We start from the raw sequence: 10,592 nt of genomic DNA, 5'->3' as shown, positions 1-10,592 counted from the left end.
TCGACTCCCTCCGCACCCGGCTACATAGTCATGGCTAAGCTGTGGCACTCCGCGATGGAGCTCTCGCTTCAAGCACTGTCTTAGGTCTCTGGTATCCAAATAACGCCAGTGGGGTGTTTCAATGCCGCCATTCCCACCCCACTGTCATGAAAATGCTATAGTATTCTATTCCCGAGCAACAAACAGCCCAACGTCCAGGCACCATACGTACATTGGCGATAACCCACAAGCACATACAACAGACACACGCAGTGCTGATACAAGATTTGACACGTACACATTTGACACGCGAGCACGTGTACAGACATTTGACACGCGAGCACGTGTACGGACACAGGGCGCCCAACTCGTAATTTTGTCAGCACCAGGGAGGCTATACGGCCAGCAAATCCCCTGACAACCTGGTAACAACCCAATCTTATTGCGGATGGCATCTATGGCCTCAGTCTACGGCGATAGTAGAAGACAGAAGTCCACCATAATCCGGACACCCCACCAGAACGTCGTGTGCATTTCCGCCCGGCCCCCAAACAGCCCCCCTCAGGCGCGACTAGTAGGCCCTATCACCCACAGGATGTTCGGATGTCCTTAGAACTCTTAACTGTGCCGAGCCCCTTTGATCCGAAGAGGAGGAGGAGGAGGAGGGAAACGGTACCTTTTTTTACAGGAACAACCCCCCGGTGTTCTCCTACGTTTTGTCTCCTCGCGATTGAGCGTCATCTACATATAAAAGCCACATACTGTGTTTTAGGTGTAATAGGTAGGTGCAACACGCACACAACACGCACACGCACACACATACACATACACGCACAAGATGGCCTATACAGCAAGGATCCCACATGTCCCACACACCATGTCGAGAGTCCTCCTGCTGCAGCCATTGGCTGCGTGTGGGACAACAACATGGTGACCTGGGGAAAGCCTGTTAGGCCTGATTAGCGCCTCACACAGAGCCCCACATCATAGAAGCTTCCCCGCTAAGTTCCTCGCTTTGAGGGGTAGCTGCAGAGGACGCATGGAGCCCTGCGGGACGGAGCCGGCCGACGATACGCCTGACGAGGCCCCGGCAGTGACTGCCTGTATAAGAGGGATCTCCGTCGGGCGGTCAGCCACTGGGGCAGGAACTGACAACCGAAGGCCTGTCCTGCATCACTGCTTGCCGCCGCCGCCGCCGCCGCCTGCCAGCCCGGCGTTGTAATGTAATGTAATCGCCGGTTCGCCCACCATGTACCAGTAAGGTCTCAACTTGGCTTTAGCTGCGTCGCGCTTGGCAGCAGCGATGGCCCAAAGGCGGAATGGTGTTGAGGTGATAAGTTTTGCAGCTGAGGCAGAACGGCCGGACGAGGGGCCCCACGTGCCTGCGACACATGTTGCTGCTGCTGCTGCTGCTGCTGCTGGCGGTAGTCTTGGTAGTGCTGTTGCTGCTGTTGCTGCTGCTGCTGCTGCAACGGCTGGTGCATCTGGTGCGATGAACCGTTACTCGCAGCGGCGCCTCCGCTGTGGACTCCTCTGCTGTTGCTATTGCTGTTGCTACTGCTGCTGCTGCTGCCAGTAACGGTGGACCATGGAAATGGCTTGCTAACATCAAAGGAGCCCCTTCCAATCGACCCCTGCTGCTGCTGTAGTTGCAACTGTTGTTGCTGTTGGCCAATCAATGCAGCGAGATACTGCACTTGGTTCTGCGACTGGGACTGGAAATGAGGCTGCACGGCCGATTGAGATTGGAAGGACGAAGCTGCCTGTTCGGTTGTACGGTAGGTGTTCATGGAGCCGTTACTGTGATTGCCCTCAGCAGCATGTGTACCTCCCCCCGCTGGCCACCCATTGGCACCAGCGTACCGGAAGCCCGGCACCTGGTAGCTGGTAATAGTCGGCAGCTGGTGTGCCGTGGTTGACGCCGGTAAGCCCCCGTCAGCTTTTGTATGTGTAGCAACGGCTAACGGTTGGAGCAGTTGAGTTGGTTGGATCTGTTGAGGCGGCTGTCCGACCGGGTTGTTGGCTGAGGATACGCTCAGTAGTCGAAGCATCGAATCCAAGTCGGAAATCGAATCCTCCTGCTGCTGCAGCTGCTGTAGTTGTGGTTGTAGCTGTAGCTGTGGCTGTGCCGGCTGCATGGACGAACCGTTCTGCGACAACTGCGATGCGCCTGACATTGACATTGACATTGAGAACAAAGAAGACGGCAAGGAAGATTGACTGCTAAAGTTCAGCTGCAGCTGGGTGGGCTGCTGCTGCTGCTGCTGCTGCTGCGACGGCTGCGGCTGTTGTTGTTGTTGCTGCTGCTGCTCTTGCAGCGGCTGTGAATGCGACTGTTCCTGCGGCTGGATTCCGTTGCTAAACAAACTGAACACGCTTGTCTGCCGGGACTCGCCGAAAGACGACGCCTCGGTTATGAATCCCGGCGGCGGCGGTGGCCGCGGCCGCGGCCACATGGCCGCCGTCACCAAGTCGTACGCAGCGGCGCTGCCGCCGCTGTTGCTGACCTGCGCCGTCGGTCCTAAGCCGACTTTCGCCAGCGCTGCTGCTGCCGCCTCCGTTGCTGCCCGTGCCCGGTCAGCCGCCGCAAGCGCTTGGTCCTTGACCTGCGAGCCGCCTCGAAGTGCTTCTAAGAAGGCTTGGCCGGCAGCCGCACCACTCTGTGGGGCCCAGAAACGGGGACCGCCACCATTTTCCTCTGCCTCGCAGCCCCCAGGTCCCGCCTCCTGCTGCTGCTGCTGCTGTTGTTGCGGCTCCTTTCGCTGCGGCTGCTGCTGCTGCTGTAGTGCGGAAAAGATCTGCTCCGAAGCGGCTCCGAAACCACCTCCCCTGGTTGCGCTCCCTAAGCCACCCAAGCCACCGAGCCTAGGGAAATCAATACCATTACCATCCCCTCCAGCACCAAGCCCCGGCGCGGAAGAGGAGCCGCCGTAAGCTGCTGCAGCTAGGCCATCCCTTCCCAAATCCTGAACGCCGTTTCCAGATCCAAACATTCCAGCTCCGAAACCGCTACTGGCCACTCCCGCTGTCGGGAACAGCCCTGGCGGCAGCTCGGATAGCTGCTGTTGCTGCTGCTGCCGCTGCAGCAGATATTGTCGTTGTTGCTGGTGCTGCTGGTGCTGCAGGTATTGTTGTTGTTGTTGTTGTTGAAGGTACTGCTGGCCCGATGTCTGACTCTGCAAGGCTGCGTGGTCCCGTACCGCCAGCATCTCTAAATTCGTCAGCTCTCTCTTCTCCGACTCGTCCAAACTGAACAGCAACTCCTCACGGACCTCACCCACTAGCTGCTGCTGCTGCTGCTGCTGCAGCAACGCCTGCTGCAGCTCCAGCTCCTGCCGAATATCCAACTCCTGCAGCTGCTGCACCTGGGCCGGCTGTTGCTGCTGCTGTGGGGGCTGCGACAGCAATGACTGGGCCGAACTGGCGGTGAACCCCGACTCCATCGTCGCCAGTGCCCGCTGTTCAAATTGATGCATCAGCTGCTGCTGCTGCTGCCGCTGCTGGACCAACGAATCTGGCAGTGGCAGCATCGGCTGCGGCTGCGGCGGCATCGGCAGGCCGGCGAATATTCGCGGTGGTGGCGGCAGCGATTGCGGCGGTGGCGCCGGCGGCAGCGGAAATGTGTGCCAGGTGAGGGGTGGCCTGTTGCGGCTTGCCGCGGCGTGGTGTCTCCAGTCCTCTAGCGACATTATCGGCGAGCCCACCTTGGTCGCATCGATGAAAGCCCTGCGTACGGCAGTACGGTGTCGTACATCCTTGCACACAGATGGTGGTCCTCCGGATGATAATGATTTCTCCGAATGATGATGACGATAGCCAGCCTGGCCGCATGGCGCCCGCTTTCACCAGTGGGGGGACAATCCCCACTCAACCTGGCGTTGCTGCCCTAATCGTCTCAAGCACTCTACTCTACTCTAAATGCTCTAGGTGGTGTAGGTGATGTAGATCTGCTGCTGGATGGACGGTCCTACCGGTCCTAAAGCCCCTAACCCGAGCGGGCGTGTGTGTGTGTGTGTGTGTGCGCGCGTGCCCGTGTGTCTCCACATGCACACACACGCTGTGTTTTCTCCCCCCCTTCCCCTTGTGCCTCCCCTCATCCCCTATCCACTTTTTCTACCACCCTCAGAAGCACCTGATTTCCAGCCCGTGGCGGCAGACCACCCTCCCAGGGCCCACCCACCTTATGGCCAGGCGCTTCTGATACTCGGCTACCCACTTCGTGCCGGCCTCCTCCCCGTCCTCCGCCTGCGTCTCCCCGTCATGTGTGCGTCTGTGCGGGTGGATGCTGGAGGCCCCCCTCGCCGCCTCCATTGTCTCCAACTGCCGCAGAGCGTCCTTATGAATGACCCCGGCGGGAACCTACGGCGGCATCAATGGCGGCATCAGCAGTACCAGTACCAGTACCAGTACCAGTGGTAACGGTAAGCAAGGGCAGCAGGCAGGTATTACATAGCCAGGACAGGAAATCATGGGAGCATCGGGAGTCTGCGCGGCGACGGCGCGGCGACGGCGTAAGCTAGCTCCCTAAATTTCCCCTTTCTATTATCCATGCCACCGTGTTTTGGGAACGAGATGCAGCATGGCACTTATTTTGCCCATTTTGCTCGTTTATTTAAGAACTTATTAACCAAATTTTCGATTGTTCCTAACATTTTCTTTTATTTAGGTATTGCCAACGCGAATGGGGCTTTTACCCGGGCCGCTTCCTTACCTGGGCCGTGTTCTTTTACTACCCGTTCATTACCCAGTCCATTTCACTGACCCAAACCGCTGCTGCCCATCTGCTGTGTCAGCGGGGATTTTCTTTTCCTATCGCACCCGGCCCACGGCCCCCTGGCCGGCCTCTGCATCTCCCTCCGACCCGTGGGTCGCACCTTGAGCCGTTCAAGTCCGACGCACGGAAGGGCCTCCGCACCGAACAGCCAGGTCAGGGCGCGAGCAGCGTCTGCGCATCATCAGGGACATTGAGAGCCATTGATGCATCAGCCTCACCCATAGACCCAGAGACCCATAGCAATACAGTATTACTCCTCAGTTTCCATTTGCTCAGAAAGTCCTCTTCAAGAACAATCGACCCTTCAACTAAATTAGTTTAAACTCAGTTGGATCTAAGCGCTGTAACAAAAGCGCTGCTTGCAACCTTGACGTGTGTAGCTGCCTGCTAATAGCTGCTTATGCTGCCAGGGCGGCCCCCCTCTTGTTGGAGGGGGCCCGGCCCCCTCCCCGCGGAAACAGTGGGCCCCCGCACCTTCCGTAGACGACACGTTGCGCAGCAGGTGGAGGGAGTGGCCGAATACCCACGCAACGTACGACAGTGTGTGTTCGTTGCGCTCCTGCACGTTCCCGAAATCATCAGTCCCCCGACCCCACAGTCCCCGGGGGGCAAGGCGTGACGAGTCAGGGCGGGGTTGCGGTCGAAGGGCAGTCTGGCGAGTCGGGAAAAACTCCGACTCCGCATTTCCAGCCAAACCACACTACACGTGCTAACAGCAGTAGCAGCAATGACAGGTTCCAACGAACCCCGCAGGTGTTTGGAATGAAGGTAAACTTGCCATTCCATTCCGTGCGAGAGTTTGTAGGAGGAGCCAGTGTCGTCGACTTCCCCTAAGAGGCTGTTCCCCGTGTCTCGTGTTCCCACCCATGCGAGACACACACACACATACATACACACATACATACATACATAAATACATACACATGCCAGCACAGACAACACCTACCCCTCCCCGTGATACCTTGCCACCACCACCGCCATGGGGACCCCAACCACTACCATCACTACTGCCACCATCCCCACCACCGCCAACCCTTCACCCCCACCATCACTGCCAGCGCCACCCCCACCCCTCACCAGCACCATCCCCACCACCGCCACCCCTTCACCCCCACCATCACTGCCACCGCCACCCCCACCCCTCACCAGCACCATCCCCACCACCGCCAACCCCAGCCCTCCACCCCCACTACCACCCCCACCCCCACTACCACGCGGTCCCCAGCTTACCCTGGTCCCCAGGCTCCTTGCTGTGTTGTCATTGCAGTCGAAGGGCTCCTCCACCGCCGCCACGTAGGCCTTGGGGAAGCGGGCCGTGTAGCCGCGACCCAGCCACGTACTCACCCGCCAGTTCCGCTGTGCCGAGTTGTCCCGCCACTGGCACATGATGGTGGAGAAGCAGGACAGGAACCACAGCAGCTGGTCCAACAGCCCCGGAGGCTCGGAGGAGGATTGCGACCACCGGGGGGCCAGGAGGTGATCAGCCTCCTCGGTGCACCTGACGTAGCGGGGAAGGGGGGAGGGGGGAGGGGGGAGGAGAGGGCAAGGTCAGGTGTGATGTTCTTCTTCTTCTTCCCCTAAAGGGGATCTTCCCACAGATCTGTGGAAGATAAATAAGTAGGTATACAGGTAGATGGATAGGTACAGAAATAGAGAGAAAGCGGTTTTCCCGCATGGAGGAAAGATCAGCGGGTGGTTGTATTCGTATCGGCGCGGGGTTAACCGGTTCCTTGGACAGGCCTCCACGGAGCTCTTAAAACAGCCTCTCAGGACAGCTCTCCACAGATCGCGGGGACTTCGCGTAACATCGCCCCGCCCCGCCCCACCCCCGTGGTTCGTCTTCCCCCCCGCCCACCCCGCCCCGCCCCGCCCTACCCCGCCATGTAAAACAACTCTTCATTTCAACCTTAAGACCCCGGACGTCAGGAAACCGAAGCCACCATCCAAGACCCCAAGCAAGAGCCCCAAGGGTTCTCCCGCACCCAGGGGTTAACGCCGCACACCACTCGCAGGTCACACACAGCCGACCTCACCGACCAGTCAGAGTCCAACCTACCACCGGCACCGGCCCCGGTCAACCACCCACCCACCTGATCTCCGCGACTACCAGCATGTCATTCAGCTGGAGGCTCTTGTCCTGCAGGAAACCCAGGAAGCAAAAAACATGCATGTGTGCATCGTTGGTGTGTGTGTGTGTGTGTGTGTGTGTGCGATGAGGGTGCGAAACATTTCAAAGGTAGCCAAGAAAGGCTAAAGCAGCAGAGTTGTCAGGACAAGACACGACTGCCGCACCGAATAGACCTCACCCTTACTCCGTACATTCGTACTCCGTGCGGCATCTTTCCCCCCTTCAGGAACACAGCAATCCCTCGGGGACACACACCACACGCACCCAAACACCACAGGGGCGAACGGCCCGAGAGACCGGCCTAGCGGAGAATCACCAAAAGCACCCACCTACCCACCCACCCACCCACCCCGCGCACATGCCAGGAGCCTGGAGGTGTTTTCAGCGGCGACCATCCTACCTCCCTACCTCCCTACGCACCTCCCACTCCGACCCACCTCCCACCACCACCACCACCATCATGTCCCCCGACATAGCAGGACATACCGTGCCCACGAGGGGACTCACCTGCAGCGGCCGGCCCTTGCCCGCCGGGCCCGTGGGCTCCTCATCGTGGAAGATCCTCCACAGGGGCGGGAGGAGGTGGCCCCCCGGGTAGCTCTGCAGACTGAAGACCACCATGAGCGCCAGGCTCCAGCTGTTCAGTGTGGAGCAGTGCGCCGAGTTGATGTCGTGGTGCTTGGCCCAGAGCTTGACCTGGGGGTTGGTGCGGGGGTTGAGGGGGGAGGTTGGGGGGTGGTTGGGGGGGGAGGTTGGGGGGTGGTTGGGGGGGGAGATTGGGGGGGTGGTTGGGGGGGGAGGTTGGGGGGTGGTTGGGGGGGGAGGTTGGGGGGTGGTTGGGGGGGGAGGTTGGGGGGGGGGGTTGGTGAGGGGGTTGGTGCGGGGGTGGGGGGGGGAGGCCAACCACGTGAACGAGTGAAGCTGCTGCCGAGGAAAGAGTGTACAAGAAGCAGGACTGACCAGTAGGCATTCGTGCGAGGGGGGGCCCCGCATGGTTGGGGGAGCCCGTAGGGAGGATGCATGTGGGTCGTGGAAATAAATGGCAGGGCCTGGTGAGCACATGGAGGGGTACGATACGAGTGTTTGGAGGCCTGGACGAGATGGATGGGAGAAGTGAAGGGGGTTGGAACCCAGGCATATGTAGGGATGCGAGTGCTACGAGGTGGGATGGGAGGGTGGTGGACGGGTGGTAAGAGCAGCACAACGCAAGGCAGCCGCAGAATCCCTTGTCGGTCGGATAGGAGAAGGGAAGGATGGGGGAAGGATGGAAGGATGGGGAAAGGAGGGGAGGTTGGATGGGGCGCAATTACACCGAGATCTCCGCTGCTGCCGCTGCGCCCACCAGCTGTATGAGGGGCGCCAGGGAGGGCTGCAACTTGTACAGCGACCGCATGATGGAGCTCTTGAAGTCGCACCCTCGGGTGGTGACGCAAACGTCGCATTCGATGCCACTGCCAACCGCCTCAAACCTACGCGGGTCAGGTAGCGGGAGAATGAGGTATGTATGTATGTATGTATGTATGTATGTATGTATGTATGGGCAAGAGTGGATAAACATGCGGGCGGGTGGCGGGTAACCATGGGGGGGGGGGTTGTGTGTGTGGACGTGAACATCTGGGAGCGCGCGCGTGTGTATACATGTATGTATGTATGTATGTATGTATGTATGTATGTATGTATGTGTGTTTACCTACATGTACCCGGAAGGCCCCGGAGGGCGCTACGTGGACGGCAGCGCCCCAAGGGAAGCCAACCCCTGTGTCTCCTTCCCCCGGCAACCGGCGCGCACCGCCTCCCCCTGCCCCTCCCCCTGCCCCTCCCCCTACAGTGTCACCCTGGCCCCGGGGGCTGCCCCGCCCTGGGCCCCTCAATCGCACGCACTTGATGATAGGTACCCGGGCGCCCAGCGGATTGCGGTCCACCGACCCGTGGGTCAATTGCTGCGCCTCCAACGTATACGCCAGCCGTACTAGCAGCATCACGCACTCCTCCCTGGAAAGTTGCTCCTGCGGTGTGAAGAGACGGGGGCCAGCAAGAAAGGACGGCCGTCGACGGGGAGTAAGGAGGGGAGGGCTCCTCCGAGGTCACCGCGTGCACTGGCCCATAGCACAGGACCTCCACAAACGACCATCATTATCATCATCATCATCATTATCATCATCATCATCAGAGATATTGCAGTTACCTAATAGACCACTAAAGTAATTTCGTGCTCGTCATAGCCCCAGCCCAGCCCCGGTTCGGGGCAGTGCCCCATACAAGACCCTCACACCAAGCCTGCGTGCGCCAGCACCGCGCTCTGCCCACTCACGTACCCTCCAGTTCACGACCTCGAAACTGGCGGCCCCCCTCCCCCCGCCAGTAGCCCCGTGTGCTCGTCACCCGCTCTCCAAACCCATCGCCTCCGCTCCCGACCCGCAAGCTCCCTACCGGACTGCGCCCATGTAACCCCAACGCACCCACCAGCGGCACCGCAGTTCCGGCCGGAATTCCCCCCCGCCGCCCGACTACCACAGGCGCCACCTCCCCCGTCAGCGCAAGGTCCAGATCTGAGCTCCGGCTGTAGCACGAGCTCAGGAAGGAGCCGTACGGCACGAGCTGCAGCCGGGAGGGCGCCGGAAAGATCTGCGGGTCCCGCAGCAGCGCCTGCAGCCGCTCGATGGTAGCCTGCCGTACAGCTCCGTCATGCTCACCCGGTTCACGGCTCTGCGGGAGGGAAAGGAGGGGGGTGTCAGCAGCATTAAGTGTGCTACTCGGGGGATGAAGGCCAGTGAGACTGTGGCCAGCTTATGGCTCTGGTTAGGGCAAGGGATTCTGGTGCGCGACACATACTCAGAAAATGCCAGGGTAGGTCAGCCCAGGACAAGCAGACAGCATGGAAAGAAATTGGGGCGGATGTCCAAGGCAGGTCTACATAGACGTCTGGACGTTGGAAATCCGGAAGCCGTAAACCCGACACCCCGTATTGGACAATATGAACGCTAGTTCTGCCGTGGCGTGACGTAGGGATTCCCAAATCCCTGCAGATTGCTGCTTTGCTATTGCTGAGAGGCAACTGACGACACAACCGCGCATCGTGCCGGTCGGGTACGGCACGATGCGCGGTTGTGTCGTCTCATTCGGGTGCAGGGCTGCTGCCGCTGGAATTGCTAATGTCCAGATGCATGTGTCAGCCTTGCGTCAGCATTCGAGGACACACACGGAATTTCGATATGGGAAAAGCGGGTAGACAAATGGTTGCCGCTCCTGCTGTTCGCCCTCCCAGAAGCACCTTGGCAAGCATCTTAAGGCTTTGCTCAGCAAATTTAGCCGTTTCTATGCGGCATCTGGACTTGTGCTGGCCCTGATCGAACTGCCAGTTCCGATCGATGAACGTCTCCACTGAGTGCTGCGTCCGCGCGGGTTGGCTTCCAAGGCTTCCAGTTCCAAAGCTGCTGCCATGTGTGCTTCCATCAGACGACGCCATCTCTCATGCGTAAAGTCTCGGGGTAAAGGCTAGCTGCCCATTCAACGACTAAGCCACAAACAAGCATCAGGGATGTACGCTTCAAATCCAGTCAGCGGAACGGAAGGGCCTGAACCCTCCGGCATATACAGAATGGAGTGGGGGTGAGAGTTTGTCATTTGTGTACTGTACGGCAGTACAGGATTCTTTATTCTCAAACGGGAAAACTCCGCTGCGACAGTCGCATGTTGTGCAGACTTAGTTTC

General features: G+C 59.5%; 1 protein-coding gene across 1 annotated transcript; it reads right to left on the bottom strand.

The window, feature by feature from the left end:
- Nucleotides 1-1,152: 1,152 nt before the first annotated feature.
- On the bottom strand, nt 1,153-10,347 carry mot18 (uncharacterized protein; the record flags this gene model as incomplete). Its single annotated transcript, XM_002945592.1, has 14 exons — nt 1,153-1,269; nt 2,487-2,639; nt 3,252-3,365; nt 3,684-3,705; nt 4,160-4,338; nt 4,854-4,924; nt 5,228-5,453; nt 5,984-6,251; nt 6,844-6,890; nt 7,389-7,577; nt 8,224-8,350; nt 8,763-8,887; nt 9,345-9,587; nt 10,153-10,347. The coding sequence occupies 14 exons, from the start codon at nt 10,345-10,347 to the stop codon at nt 1,153-1,155; spliced, it is 2,076 nt and encodes a 691-aa protein (XP_002945638.1).
- Nucleotides 10,348-10,592: the final 245 nt, after the last annotated feature.

This window comes from Volvox carteri (assembly GCF_000143455.1).
Source record: "Volvox carteri f. nagariensis unplaced genomic scaffold VOLCAscaffold_1, whole genome shotgun sequence".
Lineage (NCBI taxonomy): Eukaryota > Viridiplantae > Chlorophyta > Chlorophyceae > Chlamydomonadales > Volvocaceae > Volvox > Volvox carteri.
The sequence above is the reverse complement of the archived record's forward strand: the minus strand, read 5'-3'. Positions and strand labels throughout refer to the sequence as shown.